This window comes from Acinonyx jubatus, chromosome A3 (genome assembly GCF_027475565.1).
Source record: "Acinonyx jubatus isolate Ajub_Pintada_27869175 chromosome A3, VMU_Ajub_asm_v1.0, whole genome shotgun sequence".
Classification (NCBI taxonomy): Eukaryota; Metazoa; Chordata; class Mammalia; order Carnivora; family Felidae; genus Acinonyx; species Acinonyx jubatus.
The window spans coordinates 72,125,894-72,151,706 of NC_069388.1; the positions used below are offsets into that span (position 1 = coordinate 72,125,894).

Consider the following 25,813-nt stretch of genomic DNA (forward strand, 5'->3'; position numbering starts at 1 on the left):
TCCATTTGTATCAAACTGTTTCCCTTTTCCCTGTTTTCCTCATGTCTTTGGCCACATACATAATTTCTTAGTTGTTGAAACCAAAGCCTCTATACAGCTTTTGAATCCATGAACTAATGCCTTTCTAAAGGCTAAGGTGCTTTTGCGGCCAAGTGCTTCTTCCAGGGTCTGTATGGAGGTTCCACAGAGTGAACATGGATGGCTGAAAGGTGGTTGCCTGGTTGAGCATTAAGGACCTCTTCTTAGCCCCAGGAGACAACCTGAGTCATTTATTTGCTATATAACCTTTGATGAACGAAAAGGAAATAATTGCTTCCTTAGAGGGAAAGGTGTCAGAGGGTACACCACTGAGGGATAGGCATCTGCCTCTAACTTCAGTCTGTCATTAAGAGAAACCATCCCATCATTGCAAAGTACTCCCAGAAACATTGGGATATGTGCCCATTCATAATGTTTTCATGGTTTCTAAAAGAAGTCTATGTGCGGTACTTAAGAAGTATAAGTTGTTAGAGATGATGGCATTATATTAATGGAAATTGTTTGCTGATCAATCGATCTCACTCCCAGATTCCAATGTATTTACCTCTGATCAGTCGTCATTCTAACTTTTTTAAAGAAACTTCTGTAGCCTTGAGTAAGAGATATTTTAAATTAAGTCCTTTATTCACTGGACACTTCGTACGCCTGTGTTATTGTCTTGTGAACATTCTTGTGTGATGGCTGTCAGTCTCATTTTACAGACAGGGAGATTAAGCCTCCAGGAGAGTAGGAGGACCATGGAGCTATGGTCCCAGTCTCGAGGGGTCCATGTGTGACTACTTGGCAGCCTAGACCATGGGGCCTTTTGGATTTTTCCTGTGTATTTAAGCATCATTTTACATCACTTCATCTGTGTTTTTCCTTCATGTTCTGGTGCCCCAAAATAAGTGCACTAAAATAAAATTCAGTCGAACCAAATGGTGGAGGGGGAAGGATACCAACTTGGGACCAATGAGCAATTACTGTGTTTAAGAATCTGCACAAGAGGAAAATTTGTGTTATAAGAAGGCTTCTTCACATACCAGACTCTGGCTCTGAAGAGCTCATCTGTCACTCTGAGGTACACAGTTGGTATACCAGGGGCTGATCTCTGGTGCTGCTGTTTGCGGAGGCCATCCAGCTGATGTTTTCACGCCTGGGATTCTCTGGTATTGCCACCTAAGGGCACTGGAGACGCAGCTCAGCATTTCTTCCACCAATAGTGTCACGCCCTTCAGCTACCTATGAAGGATGAAGAAATCCTCTTAAAAAAAAAAAGTTTATTTATCTTGGGGGAGTGGGAGGAGAGAGAGAGAGAGAGAGAGAGAGAGAGAGAGAGAGAGAGAATCCCAAGCAGGCTCCACACTGTCAGAGAACAAAAATGTTCTTGCTATAATAAAGCCAGTGAGGCAGAATTGAGTATTGTTTTCTTTTTTCTTTTTTAAGTTTATTTATTTATTTTGAGAGAGAGAGACAGAGAAAATGAATCCACAACAGGCTCCTCACTGCTGTGCAGAGCCCAACACTGGGCTCGAACTCAAGAACCACGAGATCATGACCTGAACCAAAATCAAGAGTCAGACGCTTAAACAACTGAGCCACCCAGGCACTACAGAAACCCTTTTCAAAAAAGGGTTTTTTTTTTTTTTTAACAGCCATGGTGAAACTAATACAAACCTTACTCGGCAAGTTGTTAAGTATGACGAATACTAAAATGCCCATTTAAATCCATCTGGTACAGCACAGCACAATCAAAGCAGCACTAAACTAGGAGGCCGGCTCTCTTGAGCCCACTTCCCTCTGGCTCCTAAACCAGCTGTGATTTAAGTGACTCACCTCTCTGGATCTTCCTTCCCCTGGAAAATGATGATGGTAATGACACATCTGCCCAAGGCAAGGTGCTATGGAAGAGACCCTTTGAGGACCCCTCTTCCATCTAAGGTTCAGGATTTTTAACAAGTTTGCCCCTTTTGGGTTTTGTGGGTTAGAGGGATCATTTTTTAATGCTCCCTTTTAAATGCAATTTCTGTAGCTTCCAACAAATTGGGTATTTGCTTGGGGACCTCAGTGTCCAGATCTGGCCAAGGATGATCTGCTAGGGTGATCTCAGGGTGAGCAATAACAGCTCACCCCCACCCCAACCGCCCACTTTTGTGCCTAGATAACGAGGTCAGGGAAACTGCCACCTAGAGCGCTGGCACTGGGGATGGACAGGAAAGTCTCAGAAACAGAATCTGGAACGTGGAAGGGAGTCAGTGGCCAGAAAGCCTGCTTGCAGAACCAGCAGGAGCATTTGCCTTCTCTTCCTGCAAAGGCCAGTTTAGTGGATAGGAACCCCAGAAAATGGAGATGATTGCTGAGGAGGCACCTCAAGTCAACTCAGTCTGTGGTCCTGCCTGAGGCACCCCAAATCACCAGGGCCAGCGCTGCTTTTTGGTTCCAGTTCGGCGTGGTTCCAGGAGGAGCACAGAATGTTAAATGAGGAAAAATTTGAGTGACTAAAATACATTTAATACCTCCCCACGTTGTGACTAAAACCCAACTGCATCTTTATCTTGCCATTTCTCTGTAATGCGTAGGTGCGTTAACAGATCAAATCCCACAGGAAAGTCTAATACACAGTGTTGTTACTATTGTTTATTTTAGAAAGGAAAGCCTAGATTATATCAGGATTTCACCTATATGAATTTCAAATCTTTTGTCCACGAATCTCAGAGAAAACAGTTTTAAAGAATAGAATATAGTCATAGTAATGCAATATGAACAGCTCTTCAAGTTTGTAAGGTAGTCTCTCTCTAGCATACAGGATGTTAGGCTAGCTGCAGAATCTTATTACTCATTCCTTCTAGAAGCACTCCTTCAAAAAAAGTTACATCTTGTGACTTTTTAAAATAATTTGCTAAATAATCAGCCCCATTGATCAATGCAGTTCAGTGGTTCTCATTTGGGAGCAATATTGCCCCTTCCCGCAGGGATATTTGCCAATGTCTCAGGACAGCTTGGGGAGGAGGGCTGCTGACTTCCAGTGGGTAAAGGACAGGAATGCTGCTAAAATACTACCATGCACAGGACAGCCCTTGACAACAAAGAATCAACTGTCCTAAAACATTAATAGTGCTGACACTGAGAAACCCTGATCTAGCTTATGGCTTAAATGATGCTAAAACCTAAAGAACTAAAAAACTATTTTTTTAGATTTTCTATTCTATTCCATTCTATTCTATTCTATTCTATTCTATTCTGAGAGCCAGAGAATGAATCTTAAACAGGCTCCAGAGTCAACTCAGAGCCTGATGATAAGGTGTTCGATCTCACAACCATGCAATCATGATCTGAGACGAAATCGAGAGTCAGATACTTAACTGACTGAGCCACCCAGGCGCCCCCTAAGAAACTTTCTTATTGTCAGATTTCCACAATTCCAAAATAATGATTTTATACATAGAAAAATGGTCATCTGACTGTAGTGTTTACTTAGATAATCCGTATGCCACTTAAAAACTGCATCTTAGAACTTACGCACCTCAGATCACAACACAATTGCCTAGTGCTGGCAAAGTCATCAGTAAGAACTATTCAGCTGCATTTTTTTATTGCTGTTTATTTTTTTTAAATAGTATGGCATAAGGAATATAGTTATTGGTAGTGTAACAGAGTCACGTGGTGACAGGTGGTAGCTACACTTTTGTTGAGCGTACCTTAATGAACACGTAGACTTGTCGAATTACCATGACGTACACCTGAAATTAATGTAACGTTGCATGTCAACTACAATAAAGAAAAAGATCTCTAGGTTGTGCAAAAATATATTGATTTCTTTCCTTCTTTTTAAGATTGAGAAAATAGAGTGGGACACGTGGACCTGCGTGCTGGGGCCTACGTGTGAGGGAATCTGGCCTGCACACAGCGATGTGACTGATGTAAATGCTGCCAGTCTTACCAAAGACTGTTCCCTCTTAGCCACTGGAGATGATTTCGGTTTTGTTAAGCTTTTTTCATATCCTGTCAAGGTAATACTGCATGTTTATTATATTTACTTGCTCAGTCTCATTAATAACCTAAAATCTATGCGTAGTATCTAAATGGATATTTATTTTTATTTTTTAAAGACTTTTTTTAAGTTTATTTATTTTGAGAGAGAGTGTGTGAGTGGGGGAGGGCAGAGAGAGAGAGAGAGAGAGAGAGAGAGAGAGAATCCCAAGCAGGCTCTGCGCTGTCAGCATGGAGCCCAACACACGGTTCGAACTCACGAACCATGAGATCGTGACCTAAGATGAAACCAAGAGTCAGAAGCTTAACCTACTGAGGCAGTTAAGGTGCCCCTCCAAGTAGATTTTTAAATATAAGCAATCAATAATGTTATCTACATCACCATTGTTATTTATGCTATCTAAAAACCTTTATGACACCGTTGACTACTAGGTGTCAGATTCTCATGATATAGAATTCCTTCTTGAAAGGCCTTCACTGGTCATCAAATCCAACATCTCACAAACTGCAGAGGAAGAATTTCTTTACAACATCTTGGGCCAGTGCCTTCCAATAGGTACTTCCTTGGAGAGAGGAAGGTCTTACTACCTCACAAAGCAGCCCAATTCATTTTTAAATAGTTCAGTTATTAAAACATTTAGCTCTATATACAGCTGAACAGCCTTCATATGGAGCAAGATAGTCCTCGACTCCCTGAAATCTCAGTTTCTCCAGCCTAAACGTGTCCAGTTCTTCAGCCATTTCCCACAGGACATGGTTTCCTGCTGCCCCTCCCTCTAGGCACACTCCATGTTATCAATTCCATTCTAAACTGTCTCCTCTGAGAAGGAATTCACCATCTCAGATGTAATCTGACGAGTTCAGGGTCAGTGGGAATTTTACCTTCTTGTTTTGTTTTTGTATTTGTGTTAAATCAAACTAAAATGGCACCAACTCTTTGGGCTGCCACACTATGCAACTGAATCCTAGATTTCATTCCAAAGAAATGTTCAGCTTATCCCTCATCTTGTCCTTACACAATCGATATTCTAAATTTGAGCACAGAACTTTATATTTGTACCAAATAAGATTTATCTTACTTCACCTCCTTGTTCTAACCTGTCAACACGTTTTAAGTACCTTTTCAAAATGTTTACTTTCCCTTCCAGCATCATGTCATCTTCTCATTTCACAAGTGTAAGTTTTAAATCACGGGAAATAAAAAAAGACCAGGACAACCAAGCATCACCGTCAGGAGCCCTATTCAGTTATTCTGTTTATTAATGTACACATTGAGTTCTAGTTCTTCAGTCAGGATCAGACATTTACATTTACCCGACTGTGCTATCTTGGAGCTCATGTTTCTATCCTACTCCGGATAACACATCATTAATGATTTGGCAGATATCTTGCTGAAAGCAAGCAAGCAAATCTCCCCTTTTAATAAACCAATCGGTAAAAGACACGTATTTCACACTGAACCCTTGTTGCTGTCTAGTGATCATTACTTCCTTTTCCAAGTGCTTATTGACCTTTTGTGTAATAATTCACCCTAGAATTTTCCAGGGATTGCATCAACTCATGAATCAATATTTGCCAGAGTCTGCTTGTTTTCCCTTTTGGATACAGGAACCTTTTTGTGTTTGAGGCCACCTCTCCTGGCTTCTAAACTCCTCAGCTGTTCCTGACTTTACTTGTGTGGTCATGTTAAAAGAACCTGCACTCAAGCACATAGTTCTTTTTTGCCCTTTCTGGTTTGAAGAGCATTCTCTTTACAGAGGAGATAAGTAAATCTCCTTTCCGTTTGTATGAAATCATGTGATCTAAGATGTGTTCTAACTTTTGCCTATTTTTTTTCTAGTCCTCCCTGTATCTTTGAATTCCTTTACGGTTATCTTAGTTTTTGACATTAGCATTCCTGAAACTATATTAAAGTTTTCTGTGCAAGACTTCTGCGTTCATCCTTGGTTATCCACTCCTCCATCATTTGTGCGCTTAAGACGTTGAACACACCAGTTCCCTCGGCAGCAACTTTGGTTTCCTTAAATGCCTTCCTCTCTAATTCTTCATTTGTTAACATCCTATCAGGGTATGATTTTGGTAGTTTTTCTAAGATACGCTTCTGAGTATATCCAGTGTCCCCTTCATTGTCCTTCCCCTCAATTCACCATCACTTATCAGCACCCCTTCCTGTGTGGTCACAGTTCAGTTCTCTGTAGCACTTTTCCTTCCTACTTTTACATTTTTTGGAAAGAGATTGCTCACAGGACAAGTCAAAAAGTTAGTGATACCCTGGCTTTAGTAGATGGGTTGTGGCAGATCTTTAAGTAGCTAAAATCCCCATGGTACAACTCCATCGTGCTCCTGAGCTACATTTGTTGTTGGTCCTGGGAATTCATCATCTGCATCCCCAGCCTGCCCAGGTAGGCTGTCTATAGCAGAAATTTCAAGCTGTGTTCCTCCAACTCCCAGAGTTCCAAGGAGGCTCCTCAAGGACAACCTCAACAAACAAAGTAGGGGCCAACTGAAGGGGCTCTGGGACCCCACCCCTACTACCCCAGAGCCACTCTGCGTGTTATATTTTATACATTGAGTTTCCGTATAAGATTTTTTCCCCAACATTTTGTTATGAAAATTTTCAAGCATACAGATAAGGCAAAAAATGATACAGTGAACTCCTGGAGTTCTATATAGAATTCATAGATTCTATACATATTCAAACTTAAATTTTTTTTTAATGTTTATTTATTTTTGAGAAAGGGAGACAGACCACAAGCAGGGGAGGGGCATAAGGAGAGGGAGACACAGAATCTGAAGCAGGCTTCAGGCTCTGAGCTGTCAGCACAGAGCCCAATATGGGGCTCGAACTCACAAACCACAAGATCATGACCTGAGCTGAAGTCGGAAGCTTAACTGAGCCACCCAGGTGCCCTGATTCTATACATAATTCAAAGTAAATTGTAGGGGTGCCTGGGTGGCTCAGCTGGTTAAGAGTTCAACTTTGATTCAGGTCGTGATCTCAAGTTAACCAGTTAAAACCCCACATCGAGCTCTGTACTGACAGCTCAGAGCCTGGAGACTGCTTTGGATTCAGTGTCCCCCTCCCACTGCCCCTCCGTCACTTACACTCTGTCTCTGTCTCTCAAATAAATAAACATTTTTAAAAAAATGTTTTTTAGGGGCACCTGGGTGGCTCAGTCGGTTAAGTGGCCGACTTCAACTCAGGTCTTGATGTTGCAGTTCATAAGTTTGAGTCCCGCATCAGGCCCTGTGCTGACAGCCCAGAGCCTGGAGCCTGCTTCCGGTTCTGTGACTCCTTATCTCTCTACCCCTCCCCAGCTGGCACTCTGTCTCTGTCTCTCTCTAAAATAAACATTAAAATTAAAAAAAAAATTTTTTTAAACAAAGTAAATTGTTGATATAAGGATACTTACCCCTAAATGTTTCAGCATGCCTGTCTTTACCTATAGTTCAACATTTGATTATGGTGTTTTTATTTTAAGTTTATTTATTTTGAGAGAGAGAGAGAGCAGGGGAGGGGCAGAGAGAGAGGGAGAAAGAATCCTAAGGAGACTCTGCACCATTAGCGCAATGTGCTTATGGTGATTTTTAAGTAAAATTTATATATAGTTGAATTACACAGGTTTTTTTAAGGTTCCTTTTGATAAACGTTGACAAACACATACACCTACATAATCCAAACACCTGTCAAGATACAGATTCAAGATATAGATCACTATCATCACCCCAAGAACTTTCCTCATGCTAACTTCTGGGTCAGTCCCCCCACCCCCCATCATTCTCACATGAAAAGACTATTCCATTGTTTTCCACAATAGATAAGTTTTACCTGTTCTAGAACTTCATATAAATGATCAAGTAGGTACTGTTTTGTGTCTGGCTTCTTTCACGCAGATAATGTTTCTGAGATTCCTCCTAATAGTCTGTTCCTTTTTATAGCTGAGCGGAAGTCCATTGTATGGATAGAACAGAGTTTGTGTACCCTCATGGCTGTCAAAGGGTATAGGCTTTTCGAGTGTTTCGTTGTAAGAAAGCTGCTATCAACATTTTTTGGACAAATCTTGTGGACATGTTTTCTCCTTCTTATGTAAATACATAAGAGTGGAATTTCTGGGTCATAGGGGAAAATGCATGTTTAACTTTTTAAGAAACCACCAGACCTCTTTCCAAAGTGGTTGTATCATTTTATATTCTCATAATGAATGTAAGAGAGTTCCAGGTGCCAACATTCAGTATTGTCACACTTGCAAAATTTAGTTGTCCCAGGGATCTCACTGTGTTTGTAATTTATGTTTCCCTGATGACTAATGACGCTAAGCATTTCTTTGTTTCCTTACTGGGCATTTGTGAAGTGTTCATACAAATCCTTTGTCCACTATAATAAGTTGGATTGTTTCTTGTTATTCTTGAGTTCTGTGTAAGATTTGATGCAAGAAAGAGTTTCATAATGTAAAAGCATTTGAAAACCACTGGTCAATGTAAACAACTTTGACAGTATCACTTCTCTTCCTCTTCTTAACCTGATTTTTCTGGCGCACTTTTGCTCCCAAATACGTGGACCCAGGCTGATGAATAGTTCTAGCTTTGTAGTCCTCCTCCTCTAATGCTTTGAATCTGTTGGACAGAGCTCACCGTCTGTTACAGACTGAATGTTTCCCCACCAAAATTCATGTATCGAAGCCCTATCATCCATTGTGACTGTATATGTAGAGAGGGCATTTAGGGAAATAATTAAGGTTAAATGAGGTCACAGGGTGGGACTCTGATCTGATAGAATTAGTGTCCTTCCAAGAAGAGACACCAAAGAGGGGCGCCTGGATGGCTCAGTCAGTTGAGCGTCCGACTTTGGCTCAGGTCATGATCTCACAGTTTGTGAGTTCAAGCCCTGCATCAGGTTCTGTGCTGACAGAGCCTGGAGCCTCTTCAGATTCTGTGTCTCCCTCTCTCTCTCTCTCTCTCTCTCTGCCCCCCCCCCCCCCCCCGCTTGTACTCTGTCTCTCTTTCTCTCAAAACTAAATAAACATTAAAAAAAGAAGAAGAAGAAGCAGAGACACCAAAAAGCTCATATTCTGTCTCCATGCGCACTGAGGAAAGGCCATAAGCACACTTTCTATGTGCTCATGCGTGGTATGAGGCCAGGAAGAGAGCTCTCACCAGGAACCAAATTGGTCTTATACTTTCCAGCCTCTTCCCAGAACTGTGAGAAATGAGTTTCTGTTGTTTAAGCCTCCCAGAATGTGATATTTTGTTAGGACAGACTTACCACTTTAAGACACCATCCCACTGTAGTGTTCTAACATTGAGTTCTATGTCATCAAGTCTTAATGATACTTATGAGATCTCAACACCACACAGCAATCTCTTTGCCCAAAATTCAGGTTGCATTTGTTAGACTCTAATGTCTTATCTTCTTCTTGACCCTTTTCCCTGTTCTCCTTTGCTAGGAGTTACTCTGTCTCTCTTCCAGGCAGTATTCTCTCAATGACAAAAAGGTGTTCTTTTCAGTTTAAAATCTTCTCAATGAGGTCATTAGTCCCTTGATAATCACATTATTGCCAGCCTCCATAAAACAGACTCTCCTTCCCAGAGCCCGCCCATTTTTCTAGTACCTTAAATCATGTATCACAAGACCCAGTTCCATCCTTGGACACCTGGCCAATTACTCCCATAGCCTCCATTCCCTTGCAAAGCTGTGTCTCTCCACTATACCAGAGCGGTTAAAATGCCACCATGTCATTTACATTTCTAAAACCCACCCTCAAGTTCTCAAGTCTTCTCCCCAGAAAGTCAAAGACTCTGGAGAATGGTTCTTCAGAGAGGAACCTTCTCTCTGTTAAATGTTACAGACAGAGAAACTATGTAAAACGTTGTGAATGTGGGAGAGGATACATAGGTTTCCATCAAACTCTCAGGAATTTCTCACCTAACAGCAGTTGACACCCAGCCTTGTGGAGACATTCTCTGTTCTTTCATGACTCAGTGGAAGAGGAAAGTTGTGGTAGTGAATCTCTATGAGTGTTACAGAAACGTGTGGTTTGACATGATGACCCAGAAGGACAGCTCATCTGACCATCTGTGTCACGTCTTCAGGAGACTCCTTGCACAGGTCCTAAGGGAGCCACCAAACATCCCTGCTGGCCTTTTCCTCGTGGGGGAGCAGCTGGTTTCCTAGAAACTTCTAGTAACTGCAAATTCCCTTTATTGTTCTACCCAGCAGTTATCTTGTTCCTATTCTGAGAATCTTGAATCCCCCTCTGCTGCAAGAATCCCAGCTTTGTTAAATAGCTTCAGTGACTCAGAATTTTTTCCTCTTTCTCCTCTGTTCCTTTCTTTTCCTTCACAACCTGATTATGATCAACTTAGGATAATTTTTCTCTGAACTTTTGTTTTTGGATTTCTTCTTCCACCCTGTCTAGAAATCCTGTAATGCTTTAAATAAGTCAGGGCATGGAGAGGCATTTTTCAGGCTCTTTTACTTTTTCCTCCTCAAGAAACCGGCTTGTGTTTGTAGTAGATAAAATGGGTGGGTTCCTGCTTCCAGCTGGAAGACCAGCAGGACACATGGCTGCAGCCACTATGACTGTCCTCTTTGTTTCCATGCCTTCTGGATCTCATATAGTCACATAGTGGTTTCCCTTGGAAATCCTTATTTTGCTCTGCCTATTTTCTAGCAAACTAGTGGCTCTGGAGGGCTTCCTGAAAATATGGCCTGCCTATTTGCTTCCCTAACCTTTCTACACTCGCTACTCTGAGACAGAGTGGGCATTTCCACTTTGCTGTCAGGTAGATGTCTGCTAAATACAGAGAGATCTTGAGTAAGAGAATTTCAAAGCCATGCACTCTGCTGCACCTGTCTCCTGCCATGTATCTGTGCTGGTTTCGGGTTCCCTAACATGCCAGTCCAAAACCCTCTGGAAGTCTCTTCCGTTATTGAGTCAAGTTTTCAGCGGGGACACTGATGGCCCTCTCACAACCTCAGAAAGAACATGTGGCTACCCACATTGCTTAAGGTATTCTCCAAGAGTTGCTGAGAGGATGGAAAAAAAAAAACTCCCTCTTTAAATGGCTCTCGCTGGAGCTGTTTTTGCCAGGCTATGGCTCATGAGCCAGAAATGGAAGCTGGTTTCTGGTGGCAGCTTCGGCTTCCCACCACTTGTCAGGATTGCACAGTGTGAGCAGCCAACTGCTATTCCACCTCATCCTTCCCCACCTGGAATGAATGTTGTATGGCCCTGTGTGCAGTGCTGAAGAGCTTTCCATAATTACTAATAAACCGGACCTTTTATTTGGTTTGTTGAAAAGAAGCTTACTAGGGCACCTGGGTGGCTCAGTCAGTTAAGCGTCTGACGTCAGCTCGGGTCATGATCTCTTGGTCTGTGAATTCAAGCCCCACATCGGGCTCTGTGCTGACAGCTCAGCCTAGAGCCTGCTTGGATTCTGTGTCTCCTTCCTTCTCTCTCTGCCTCTTCCTTGCTTGCGTATGCGCTTGCTCTCTCTCTCCCTCTCTCAAAAATAAACATCAAAACATTTTTAAAAAGAAAAGTAACTCACTTTGTTTTAAAACCAATTATTTGTGTTTCCAGTGTCCAAATTTGTTTCAAACATCTGTGGCAGCAACTGTTGTGTTTGTTTGAAATCTTACTTGAGGCCCCAGAATTAGAAGAAGTCCCTTGCTCTTCTTTCTTAGCCTGGGCTGTGGTACAACTGTGGGGCTGTGGGGATTACTGGGAAGACACTTGTGATGTCAAATGTCAGCCAGACTCACCATCAGGAGTTTACACAGGAGACCTATGGAGAATGTACGTTTCATATTTGAGAGAAACAGAATCAAGCTGCTTCTATTTCGTTAGGTTCCCAGAAATAGGTTCTGTGATCTAACATTTCATTTGTTTCCTCACAAACCACCTACTGAGGACCCATGATGAGCCAGGTAATGTTTTATAAAAAAAAAAAAAAAAGAGAGAGAGAGAGAGAGAGACCTAGTTCCTGCCCTCATGGAGCTTACCCTCTAAAGAACGGGAGGAAAATTGCTGCTTGGATGAACTGCTTAGTTGGTATCCACTAGAAGCCGCTCTGGAAAATAATATGGATGAAATAGTCTGGAGACAGGAGTCATGAGACTGGTTGGGATAGTCACCAGTTCCTGGGCTTTACAGGGCCAGCATGCAAGGTTCAAGAAGTATGTGGGGCACAGCGCACATGTCACCAACGTGAGGTGGCTGCACAACGACTCTGTGCTGCTCACAGTTGGTGGAGCCGACACAGCCTTGATGATCTGGACGAGGGAGTTTGTGGGGACCCAGGAGAGCAAGCTGGTGGACAGCGAGGAGTCGGACACCGATGCCGAAGAGGACGGAGGTGAGTGAGCCCCACTCACACCCCACTCACCCGGCTGCCCCTTCCACACATCCCACCCCACCCCCCAACCCCGTGCCACTGCCGACCAACCCCATGCCCATCTCTTTCCGTTGTTTGAGGCTATGACAGTGACGTTGCCAGAGAGAAGGCCATTGATTACACCACCAAGATCTATGCTGTGAGCATCAGGGAGATGGAAGGCACCAAACCTCACCAGCAGCTGAAAGAAGTTTCAGTGGAAGAAAGGTATGGTGTCACCAGGTTTGCATTTATTATACCTGATTTCAACAAGAGTTCATTTGCCTTGCCCTCAGAGTTGTTACTTAAGCTAGTCTTTTGTGTCTATGCGCAGAGTGTTAACCTGCATACAGAGTTAAGCCGCTGAAAATCATCCATGGCCCTCGATATGTGGCAAAGGGTGGGTTACACTTTGCAGAAGTTGGTTGTGGAATATGACTTGAATAGACATGAGGTTTGATTGGACCAGGCTTATCCTTGCCCAGAGAGGATGTCAGGGTAGCCTATGCACTGTCTGAAATGTGATGGCCAACAGGAGACGTGCTGATCAGCGAGGGAGGGTGGGCTTCTAAGGTCCAGAAGGAATGTCTGTGGGTCCTGAGAAATAACCCTCTGTTCGAACCAGTCTGTGCGTTACACGGGGTCACTTGGTGGTACCATCTCATACTGTGTTTTCACCTGCCCCAATTTGTTCAGGTGGGTTTGGTGACTCCAGACCTAACCAATTTGATTTGGCTGCCTTGGGATTCTTATACAGAAAGAAGGTTTCAGATGTTATTTTAGGCCTTTTTGATATGTTATTGTAAGTATCAATAAGAGAAATAGCCAAATATTTAGGCTTTTTTTGGAAAAAAAAGCTCATCTTTTCTACAGTTATTTAATTTACCATATTCATACTAGAAAGGATAAATACTCAGTAAAAACTCTCACATCTGAAGAGAATTTCATGGATCCCAAAGATGTTTTGCCATGGATTGGTTGTTCACAGGTACCCTGGATCCACTATAAGAAATGAGATTCAGGTTGTTGTTGTTTTGTTTTGTTGTGGTTTTTTGTTTTGTTTTGTTTTGTTTGCATTCAGCATGGCTTTCTTCCTAATAGTAATTATTTCAAAAATTTATTCTATCACTTTTTACTAGTATGTAGGAATATAAATATAAAGAAGTAAAATATTTCTTCCTCTTGCCTCAGTTCAGTGCCACATGTTAAAATAAGCTTGATAGGGGCACCTGGGTGGCTTAGTCAGTTAAGCATCTGACTTTGGCTCAGGTCGGGATCTCGTGGTTGAGTTCCATCTTCGCATCGGGCTCTGTGCTGACAGCTCAGAGCCTGGCGCCTGCTTCAGATTCTGTGTCTCCCTCTCTCTCTCTCTCTGCCCTTTCCCCACTCATCTCTCTCTCTCTCACTCGCTCGCTCGCTTTCAAAAGTACATAAATAAACAAATAAATAAATCAGCTAGATAAAAAGTGGGTGTGCTACAGGCAAAAAGAGACTCTGATGCAAAATTCCCTAACTCATCCCTAGCATCTTTGTTAGATGTCACTACGAAGGTTCAGAATTCTCTTTTGATGAAAAAAAATTATTGAATTTTTTTTTTGCAGTAGTCTATAAATTACAGTTTATCTTGCGTGCAACATAGTTTTTTAGTGGTCACAAAGATGAAATAATTTTAAAGGACCTAATTTTAAGAGTAAAGAAAAAAAAACCCATATGCATGTTAGTGCCTAAATAAGCCTCTCCCTTAAATAATGAACTCTTAAAAACATTTGCCCTAAATTAAACATTCTTTTGAAAAAAAATTACCCAACCTCTCCAGTGTCACATAACATTATGAAATGAGTTGACTTGGCTATTATTCCAAGGTTGTTTCTGGCTGATTTGTACAAGCCAGTGCTTTGTCATGCTGAGACTTAGGCCAGCCACTAAGATTTAGAAATCTAAGCAAAGTCCCTGGCTGCCAGAGGGCATTGATGGGGAGTGACAGCTAATGGGTACCAAGTTTCTTTTTGGGGTGATGGAAATATTCTAAAATTATAGTCATGATTGTACAACCTTTTACATACTAAAAAAAATCAAAACTGAATTATATACTTATAGCGGGTGATTTTCATGGCATGTAAATTATATCTCAATAAAAGTTGTTTAAAATGCAAATAAATCTATCTATCTATCTATCTATCTATCTATCTATCTATCTATCTAAGCAAATTCACAATTCCAAACACTGCAGCTGGTTTCTGACCTAAACTGAGGGTCATCTTAACCTTTCTGTGTTGTGATGTCTCTTTGGGTAGGTCTGTAAAGACCTCAAACCTGTTCAGCTTAGGAAAAGTTATGAGAGGTGAAGGTACAGAGGACCCTAAGAATTTTCAGTCTTAAACTCCAGAATTCTGAAGCGACCTCATCACATCAGTTGGGGAACTTGCTGTACATACATTAGCATCCACAGGATTGACTTTCTTATATATACAAAAGAAAACTAAATGCTGCATGGTATTAAGAGATACAGGGGTAGGCCTTTCAGTACTCTGTTGGCATTTTAAAAAATAATTCACACCAGGGTGTAGTGAAGAAAACATGTAGCGAACAAAACATTTTTTGAGATAAATATAGGGTCTGGAGGAATAATCAAGCCTTCTTTACAGAAAGCAACATCCTTGATAACTTAAAGGCCGTGATAGCTTCAGTTCCTAGAGTGGGCTGTAACCAGAGAGCAGGGTGCCAGCTGCACAGCATGCTGGGAGCAAAGCTCGACCACAGCAGGAAGGGGTGAGCGGGGAAGGAGCAGCAATTGGTGTCTGAATCCACAGCCTCCATGGAGACAAATCCTAATCAGAACCAAGAATCGTCAGTCTCCACCAGTCCTCCTCAGTAATTTTAGGGGAACTTGAACCTCAGAGATAGGATGGTAGACAGCATCTGAACTGCAGAAGAGCGAAGGGGGTACAGACAAGGTGGGTGTTCAGAGACTTTGTGAGAAAGCAGGATGAGAGAAGGAAGGTGGGGTAGGAAGGGCTCTTGGCAATAAGCTGGGAAGACACCTCACCTGAGTCCTCACCTGGGAAAAGAAATGGGCTCTGTGGATTCCAGCATCCCAGGCCGAAGAGAGAGGCAGGGACAGAAATGCTGGGGTCCTTCAGACCACAGGAGTATGGGGTCAGGCAGCACCTAGCTTTTCCCTGACAGTATTCAGGACTGTCAACCCTGACACTCTAACCTTTGGCTACTTGACGCCCTCCTGCGTGGAGAGACAGAGGCTTTTCTTGACCTGTCCTTCATTGTTCCCTCCTGTGTGTACCTGATGCTACCTACGTATACCTGTGTGCCTTTTCTAAACACCTGGGCCAAGACGAGTCCCAGTAAGACTAACAGGAGACAAACACTTGAGGATTGCAAGAGAAGTGAGCTTGGAACAACCACTCAATGCACGGACTTACTTTGCCTCTTACCAGTGTTCCAGAAAGTTCTACTCCCGGTTTAAATCCTTTTCCTCTTTAGAACCATGCGATGAGCACAGGATCCATCATATTGAAAACAGTGCCTTGCAGACAGCTGTACATTATGCATCGGTTATTTTTTAAGCAAATGCGTTTCTAATTCCTAACATTTCAGATAGTCCTAAATTGTTTCTAATTAGACTCAGTTATTTGGTTTTAAAATAGCTGTGAGGCTTTGGATTGTGCTTCTTTATACAATGTCTACACACACGAGTTGTTATTTTTCAGAAGTCGTAAGATCTTTAGTTCAATTCTTCTGAGAAGTGGGAAAGTGGAGAGAAGCGTGTAATTGCTCTCAAAAGAATACTGAGTTTTGCCTACCAAGTATGTAATCCCTTGTGGGTGTGTACCCTGGTCACCCACTTCAACTTTGCTCTAGCACCCTTGCCTCTTTCCCCTAGCCACACTTGGCTAGCCAGTGCCCAACTTGGCTGAACCCTTGGGTAATCCTGCTGGTCAGCTGCCCATGTGTGGCATGTGGCTGAGGAAAGCCGTGGAATCTTTTCCAGTGCGGGGAACCAATGCTTTAGGCCTTATCTGGACGCTCAGGCCTGCCCCATAGTGCTTTTCTTCTTCCCCTGCTGTTTCCAATTCTGGTCTAGAGCAACCTTTCCAAACCTCTCATGTCTCTCAAGTTCCCACCTCTACCCTGACACAGCTTTCAACTTTTGACCTCATTCCTACTTGGCCATGTTTTCTCAATATTACAGCTGTCGCGTCCATCCGCAAACTTAAATTATTACTTAATAAGTACTTGAAATGCCAGTTCTTTTTCAGAAAAGGAAAAACAGGAGGGGGGAAACGTAGTTTTTTAGAGCAATTTAGCATATAAAATGCCTACCACTGTCACAGCACAAGGGATAGTACCCAAACACTGGGTTCTTACTTCAGTAAAAAAGACTTCTTCTGAACTCATCAGGTGACACATCCCTGAAATTTCCTCAGCATCAGTACTAGAGTTGCCTATAAAATTAAGAAGTTTCTTTCACCACTTTACCAAGGACACACCAAGTTTATATGTCATTTTTTTTTTTTTAATTTATAAGGTAGGACTTTTAGTTTCAGGGAGGTCCCAACACAAACTGGCCTCAGCAAAAGGAACCTATTGGCTGAGACACCTGAAATCCATGGATAGAGTAACTTTAGGTGTCACTTGATATAGAAACTCATCTTGCTATTCTCTCTGTTCTCTCTCCATATTTCAGTTCTGCTTCCTCTAGGTTTTTGCAATTCAGGCAGCAAAACGACTGCAGTGCCTGGACCTTACAAGTGTCTGTGGCTCAAAAGAACTGCATCTGATAAGTCCTCACAAATGTTTTATGATGTGCTACTGGCTCTGGTGGGTCACGTGACCACCCTTGAAGCAGTCACCGGTGACCTATAAAATATGAGCCTTTTATTGACTGTTCGTAATTAGTCACATGCCACCTGTAGACTAGCGGTGTAATCACCTCCACCAGAAGTAAAAGTCCAAGGTGGCTAACAAAATTTGATTTCTGGATAGACCCAAAAGAACACACGTCTACTCTGCTCCACCTTTTTTTTTTTTTCATATGCACACTCTTGAAATGCTCTAATTTAGGGGTGCCTGAGTGGTTCATTCCATTAAGAGTTTGGATTCTTGATTTCAGCTCAGGTCATAATCTCACAGTTTGTAGGATCAAGCCCCTCACAGGGCTCTGTGTTAACAGTGCAGAGCCTGCTTGAGATTCTCTCTCTCTCCCTCTTTCTCTGCCTGTCTCCTGGAGTACGTGTACTCTATCAAAACAAATAAAAATAAACTTTAAAAAAAGTTCCAGTTTAAACTATCTACATGAATGATTGAAAATGCAGTTAGCCCCTCCACAAAGAGTCTTGGTCAGTTACTGTATCCAGCCTCACGTCCAGAATCTTAGGGAGTTGTGAAGTCTTCTCATCCAGGTTGGGATAAAGCTTTTCATAGTCCTGTGACTAATGATAGTGTTGACCACCATCACATACCAAATAGACGGTGGTGAAGAGAGGACAGAACGAGGATAGTTTGTTGGTTTGTTTAATTGCCATTTGGAAAGAGAGAGAGTGAGACACAATATGTAGTAGTCACTGGTCCATGTCCATATAATCCTTTGCTGGCTGAGATGGTCACAGACTCCTGCCCTTGCCATGCGCGTGTTCTTGCACAGCTCGACAGCAATACAAATGTTGGAAGATGTCAACAATCGGAGGATGTAAAGCTTGTGTTGGTGATGACAAAAGATACACCAAGTGAAAACATAAAGTAGGAAGTGACACAATGTCCTCTAAGAGAACCAGCTTCCCCAAGCCTCTCAAATACCTCCTGTAATGTAAATGATGCCCCTGTGGGGTAAGAATTCTCCCAGCCCAGAAACTCCTTAGTCATTCCCATGGGAGAATTGAATCCTCCCACCCTCCCCTGAATTCCCTCCCTACCCACACCGACTCTTGCAAAAACTCTTTCTCTGTGCTTGGCACTCCCCAGATGACTATGACCGGTGCACACAGTCAGACAGGGAGGGGATGGCCAGTTTTTAGAGACATCTCCCAGATGGCCCAAGCTTCAGGTCCATCTAATTCCATTTTTACCATTTACCTTCTGGCCTAAGATTTGGCATTTCATAGCACACCTTAGCAAGAAAAATACTTTTGACATCTCAGACTGGTAACTACTTGAGTTCTTAAAGTATCAAGTAGTTAAACTTCATAATTAATTATCATATCAATTAAAGAAAATAACTGTTTTCTTTTAAAAAATCAATTAAATTATTTTTCATTCTTTCCTCATTTTTTTGATGATAAACTGAGCACCAGCTAATTGTTCACTGTTGGTATGTATTCCCTTTTAAAAGCATACTTATTATTTGTATAACCTTGAAGTAATAGTATAACCTTTTTAGGTTCAGCTGATTCTGATGGTCTGTTATTGTTGTCATTGTTTAATGTTTAAATTGTGACTGTGTGGTCTTTAGCAGACCTTTCTTTGGGTTGGTGTATGTAGCCTTTCCACAAACACTATCATGTACTTCTGAAATCGTCCTTGTTTTTTGACAAGAGGTCCCATGATTATCGTTGATTTTCCTGTCCCAGCAGGGAATCTGGTTTCTGTGAGGGCACATTAGTTCCCCATAACTACTGGAAGTTGCTTAAATTATTGCAGACCTAAAACAGAAAAAGAAAACACTTTTTTAAAGGTCATCAGGTATACTGATATTTTATTTTATTTTATTTTATTTTATTTTATTTTATTTTATTTTATTTTATTTATGTTATTTAAAAAATTTTTTAATGTTGGGGCACCCGGGTGGCTCAGTCGGTTAAGCTTCTGACTTCAACCTGGTTCATGATCTTGCAGTTTGTGGGTTCGAGCCCTGTGTTGGGCTCTGTGCTGACAGCTCGGAAACTGGAGCCTGCTTCTTTTTCTGTGTCTCCCTCTCTCTCTGTCCCTCCCCCATTTGCCCTCTGTCTCTCTCAAAAATAAAAATAAACATTAAAAAATTTGTTAAAAATTTTTTTAATGTTTATTTTTATTTTTGAGAGAGAGAGAGAGAGACTCTCTTTTTGCCTTGTTTTAATAGGAGCTTTGTCATGCTATCTTTTCCTCATATACTGTATTTCTAAAGATTATATTGGATAGCATGTTGTCTAAAAGATGAGAAAGCTTCTTTTCCTTTTCTGGTTTTGATTCTTGGTTCTAGCTCTCTAGCTTCAAAGAGTGTAAAAATGCAGGGCAGCTAGTATCTTAGAATTTCTTAGAGTTAGTGGACAGTGAGAGCTATAACCTAAGTCTTTTAGGTTTGACCCAAGCCCTCTGTTGGTTGTGGCCCCAGCAGGAGATAAAGCACTCTGAAAAGAAAGTAATGTGGGGAGAGTTTAATGAAAGGACTAGTAACAAAGGTGTGGGCAGGATTAAGAGACAATAGGGATGGGGTAGCACCTCAGAAATAGCAATGGCTGGAAGCCATCACCACCCTTGGGTCTGAAGGGGTCAGGGGGGAAGCTGTTGCCAAATGTGGGGAACATTAGCTGTAGGAGCAGACTACTTACAGGAGCTGAGATCTGAAGGGGAAGGTTGAAGGTAAGGGCAAAAGAATCTATTGATGTCGTCCCTGAAGGCCAGCTGTGGAGGGCACAGTGCAGGAGGAGAGAAGGGTGGAGAGTAGACATGGAGGGGTGCATGGAAAATATCCAGCTCATGCTCCTTACTTTTTTTTTTAAATGGAAACTGATATTATTATCACAGAAAAGAACCTCTTGGCATTTTAACATTGAACAGTAATTCCTATCATTTATAAATGCCTTTGAATATATACTATCAATTAAAGATAGGACTAGATATAACCAAATCGATATCAAGAATCATTAGAAACATTTAAAACTTTACCCAATTTAAATGGATCAGTTTTGATGACCCATAGTTTTACACCACTGTCTAGGGGTGCCAGAAGAATTAACTTATAGAAAACATGAAGTACACTGAGAATGGTAACTTTTTTAAACTGATATTTTATATTAACATTACATTTTTGTATTCTCACATATCTTCAAAAATAATGTGTAAACATCTTTGGCCTATGTCCAGAGGTCTTTATTTTCACATTAAGGGAAAAAGCAAATTAGAAACTTACAACTGTGCACATGTCTAGTGCAAATACCCATTTTTTGTAAGGGTCAAATTATCGTACAACCCAATTTTGGATGTGTGATCACCACAGCGGTGGATCACAAAAGCATCTTTTTCATGACGTATAGATAGGATCTAATAATGTCTCCATGTGACATGTGGTCTGTTAGTAAAATCCAGATGAAGTGACCAGCCACTGGTCTTCCAAGTTTCACCTGGTTGGGCCATGGTTCATAATTTATTTTTAAATATGTACTGTTTGATACACTTAGCGCATCTCCTCCTCCCCCAACTGCTTAGATTAACCATCTGAATAGGGAACAGAAATAATGGAGATTTTTATTTGATATATTTAGCTATAACATGCATTCAGACAAAAACCTAACTCTGTGATGAAAGAGACAAAATAAACACCAATTGAACTATTTTAATGGAAACTGGCATATAAATATTCACCAACTTATGTTTTTCTAAGTGGATGTGATCATTAGCTCAGGGGTTGCTTTCTCACTGCACCTCAGTCAGCAGTCTGTATGTTTTCAAGGTTCTTCAGTAATAAGTGCTGAGGCTTGCAGCTTTTGGCTGCTTGTCCAGGGGTAAAGAGAAGAATGTGGGATTAACCCTTCCAGGTTCTATCTTTATAACATTATGTTTTCCACCTTTTCCTTAAAGAAGGAGAGGTTCGAAACCTTCCCCCTGACCTCTCACCTCAGAAGCTGCATAAGTTATGGCCACAAATCTGAATCCCAAACCGACCTAAACCATGTTTTCCCTTCCACAGCAGAGCCCTAGGCTTGCTCTCCCCTTTCCTGCCTGTCTCATACTGGGAAAATCATCTCTCCCTTTAAAAAAATGTCCAGGGACGCCTGGGTGCCTCAGTCAGTTAAGCGTCCAACTCTTGATTACAGCTCGGGTCATGATTTCACAGTTTGCAAGATCAAGCACCGTATTGGGCTCTGCAGTGACTGCTAAATAAATAAGCAAATAAGTAAATAAATAAATAGATGTCTGAGGTAGAAAAGTTCACTTTTAATACTGATATTATGTTGTCTTAGCACCAGTTTAGTGTAGCTTACTTAGGAATTATGGATAACTAGAAATTGGGACATTTCTAATTGTGGTCATCATTTTATTAAACATATTTAGTCTAGATGTTGAGCTGTTTTACCTGGGACTAGGTAACAAGCACACAATCATGTTGTAAAAAGAAGTTTCAAGAAACAGTGCTTTCATACTTATATCAAGCAAGCTTTGTGTCTTAATTAAATACTATTTGTTTTCCAGAGAAGGGGTATGGAATATAATTTAAAAACTGTTTTTAAAGTTGAATATCACCTTTAGTGGGATGTTTCTAAATAATATCAAATTACAAGGTCCAGCTGCTGTCAAGGGAAATATTTAGTACACACACATATACATATATATTTTTTCATTTCCCTGTCATCCAGTATTGGGTAAATATCAACATACCTCTTTTTTGTTTTGTTTTTTTCCTCCAGTTTTATTAAGAAATAATTGACATTACTGTATAAATTTAAGACCTGCAGCACAATGGCCGATTTACATATATTTTGAAATGATTACCACAGTAGGTTCAGCTAGCCTCCATCCTCTCATAGAAATACAGCAAAAATGAAAGAAAGAAGAAAAGGGAGGAGAAAAACCTACTCCTTGTGATGAGAACTCTTAGGATTTCTTCTCTTTCCCATTTTTCATACAGAGGTATTCACTATATAGTTCCACATGCTCCACGTGATATCCCTAGGACTTACTTATAACTGCAAGTTTATACTTTTGATCACCTTCTTCCAGGTTCCCTTCATCTCCCCCTCTACCTTTAGTAACCAAAAGTTTGTCTCTTTTTCTGTGGGTTTGGTTTGTTTTAGATTCCATGTAAAAGTGACAGCACCTAGCAAATGCCAGGATTCCCTCAGTTTTTAATGGCTGAATAATATTGTGTGGTTATACCACATTTTCTTTATCTTTATCCCTTGAGGGACACTTAGGTTGTTTCTGTGTCTTGGCTATTGTAGATAATGCTGCTGCGTATGTGGGGGTGCACATATCTTTTTGAGTTAGGGGTTTTGGCTCCTTTGGATATAATTCCCAGATATAGAACTGCTCAATCATATTGTAGTTCTATTTTTAATTTTTTTTGAGGAACCTCCCTACTGTTTTCCATAGGGCTGCACCAGTTTGCATTCCCCACAACAGTGCACGAGGATTCTCCTTGCTCCCCTTCCATGCCAGTATTTATCTCTTGTCTTCCTGATGATGGCCTAACAGGTGTGAGATGACATCTCATGGCAGTTTTAATTTGCATTTCCCTCATGCTAGTGATGTTCACCGTCTTTTCACATACCTGTTGACCTTTCATATATCTTTTCTGGAGATATGTCTCTTTAGGTCTTTAGCCCATTTTTTTTTAAGGTTTTTTTTTTTTGCCACTGGGCTGTATGAGTTTTTTAAAATATATTTTGTATATTAACCCCTTATCAGATACATGGTTTGCAATTATTTTTTCCCATTCCGTAGGTTGTCTTTTCATTTTTTGATGGTTTGTTTTGCTGTGCATTAGCTTTTCAATTTGACGTAGTCCCACTTGTTTATTTTTTAGTTTGTTGTGCTTGTGTCCTATCCAAAAACTCATCACCAAGACCATGTCAAGGAACATTGTTGTTCTGTTTTCTTCTAGGAGTTTCAAGGTGTCATGTCTCCCTTTTCAGTCTTCAATACATTTGAGTTAATTTTAGAGAGTGGTATAAGATATGGGTCCAGTTTCATTCTTTTACATATGAATATCCAATGATCCCAGAACTATTTATTGAAGAGACTGTCTTTTCTTCATTGAATATTCTTAGCTCCTTTGTCAAATGTTAGGTTGACTACGTATGGTTGGGTTTATTTCTGGGCTCTTGATTCAGTTCCATTGGTCTGTTTATCTGTTTTTAAACTGGTACCATTCTGCTTTAATGACTGTAGCTTTACAGGATAGCCTGAAATAAGGAAGTGTGATGCCTCCTGCTTTGTTCTTTTTTTTCTCAGGATTTCTTTGGCTACTAGGGCTCTTTTGTGGTTCCATATAAATTTTAGGAGGGTTTTTTTCTACCTCTGACCATTGGAAAAATGCCATTGGAATCTTAAATAGGGATTGTTGCATTGAATCTATAGATGGATTTTGGTGGTATTGACGTTTTAAGAATATACTTCCTATCTGTGAACATGGGATACCTTCCCATTTATGTGTATCTTCTTCAACTTCTTTCATCAAGGTCCTAGACTTTACAACATAGAGATTTTCACCTTGTTAGTTAAATTAATTCCTGAAGTATTTTATTGTTTTGATGCTAGTGTAAATGGGATCAATTTAGCACACAGGTTTGGGGCACCTGGGTGGCTCAGTCGGTTGGGCGGCCGACTTCGGCTCAGGTCATGATCTCGCAGTCTGTGAGTTCAAGCCCCGCGTCGGGCTCTGTGCTGACAGCTCAGAGCCTGGAGCCTGTTTCGGATTCTGTGTCTCCCTCTCTCTGACCCTCCCCCATTCATGCTCTGTCTCTCTCTCTATCTCAAAAATAAATAAACGTTAAAAAAATTAATTTCTTTATGTCTTTTTCAGAAAATTTGTTGTTATCACATAGAAATGCCACTGATATTTTGTATGTAAATTTTGTATCCTGCAACTTTACTGAATTCATTGATTGGCTCTAACAAGTTTTTGGTGGAGTCTTTAGTATTTTCTATATATAAAATCACGTCATCTGCAAATAAAAACAATTTTACTTCTTCCTTTCCAATTCTCATACATACATACATACATACATTTATTTATTTATTTAGCTAATTGTTTGTGGCTAGGACTCTCAGCACTGTGTTGAACAGCAGTGGTGAAAATGGGCATCCTTGTCTTCATCCTGAACTCAGAGGAAAAGCTTTCAACATTTCACCATTGAATATAATGTTAGCTGTGAGCTTGTTCTGTATGACCTTCATCATGTTCAGATTTGTTCCTTCTGTGCCTAGTTTGTTAAGAGTTATTATCATGATTGGATATTGAATTTTGTCAAATGCCTTTTCTGCATCTATTGAGATGATCATATGATTCTCTTCTTTCATCCTGTTGTGATGTATCACACTGATGATTTGCATATTTTGAACCATCCTTGCATCCCCATAATAAATCTCACTTGCTCATGTGAATGATCTTTTCAGTGTGCTGCTAAATTCAGTTTGCTGGTATTTTATTGATAATTTTGGCATCTGTATTCATCAGAGATAATGACCTGTTATTTTTCTTTTCTAGTGGTGTCCTTTTCTGGTTTTGGTATCCAGATAATACTGGCCTTGTAAAAAGAGTTTGGGAATGGTCCTTCCTCTTTGGTTTTTTGGAAGAGTTAGAGAAGAATTTGTGTTAATTCTTCTTTAAATGCTCGGTAGATTTCACTAGTAAAGCCACCTCATTCTGGGCTTGCCTTCATTGGGATAATTCACATATTTTTCAGTAGAAATTTTTAGTTACAATTTTTGATTTGAAATTATTCTCCACTTTGGCCATTTTTAAAAGTAAATGTTGGGGCACCTGGGTGGCTCAGTCGGTTGAGCGTCCGACTTCAGCTCAGGTCGCGATCTCGCGGTCCGTGAGTTCGAGCCCCGCGTCGGGCTCTGGGCTGATGGCTCAGAGCCTGGAGCCTGCTTCCAATTCTGTGTCTCCCTCTCTCTCTGCTCCTTCCCCGTTCATGCTCTGTCTCTGTCTCTGTCTCTGTCTCAAAAAAATAAATAAATGTTAAAAAAAAATTTTTTTAAACTAAATGTTAATTGGTAACAGTTTTTTATCAACTCTGTCATTACTTCCATTACCTCAAACATTTGAAACCTTTGGCATCTTTGAATTCCTCTTGTTTTTTGATTCTGGAGTCTCTAACTTTTACAGAAAGAGTTGGCTCAGTGAAAGTCAAAGCAACACTCCACTCCCTTGGGGTTTCCTTTTATATCTAAAATCTCAGTAGATGTCATGTTTATCTAGAAAGTGGCTGGCTACATTGTGACAAGGGCATGAGAGAGTCCTTGGCATTAATCCCACTTCTGACAGGAATCTGCTTGGTCATCACAATAGGACAGTCATGCCAATGATGGAAAGATGACAATACAAAAGTTAGAGATGTACAGTTTCTTTAATTTTGAAGTACTGGAAAGCTTTAGGCATGGTTACATAAGGCAGGAACTAACAGCATTTCCTAAGCCAGTGTTAAGGCTTCCCAAGTCCCCAGAGTGCCCCAGTGAGACAGACAGCCATGCTTATGAGGATTTTTTTCCAAGT

The 25,813-nt window shown here is 40.9% G+C and overlaps 1 protein-coding gene across 7 annotated transcripts in view; it reads left to right on the top strand.

Moving 5' to 3' along the window:
- Positions 1 to 25,813, top strand: part of EML6 (EMAP like 6) — a 271,245-nt gene that overhangs the window by 209,405 nt on the left and 36,027 nt on the right. For 4 of the 7 annotated variants that reach the window (XR_008289307.1, XM_027072439.2, XM_053200602.1 and 1 more), the window contains exons 26-28: positions 3,852 to 4,028; positions 12,165 to 12,366; positions 12,486 to 12,612. Coding sequence is in view for 4 of the 7 variants with exons in the window: in XM_027072439.2 (XP_026928240.1) it covers positions 3,852 to 4,028; positions 12,165 to 12,366; positions 12,486 to 12,612 (506 nt within the window). In the remaining 3 variants the exon portion in view is untranslated. Of the gene's footprint in view, positions 1 to 3,851; positions 4,029 to 12,164; positions 12,367 to 12,485; positions 12,689 to 25,813 lie in introns of those variants that run through there. The other 3 variants (XR_008289308.1, XR_008289309.1, XM_053200604.1) reach the window with 2 other exon arrangements.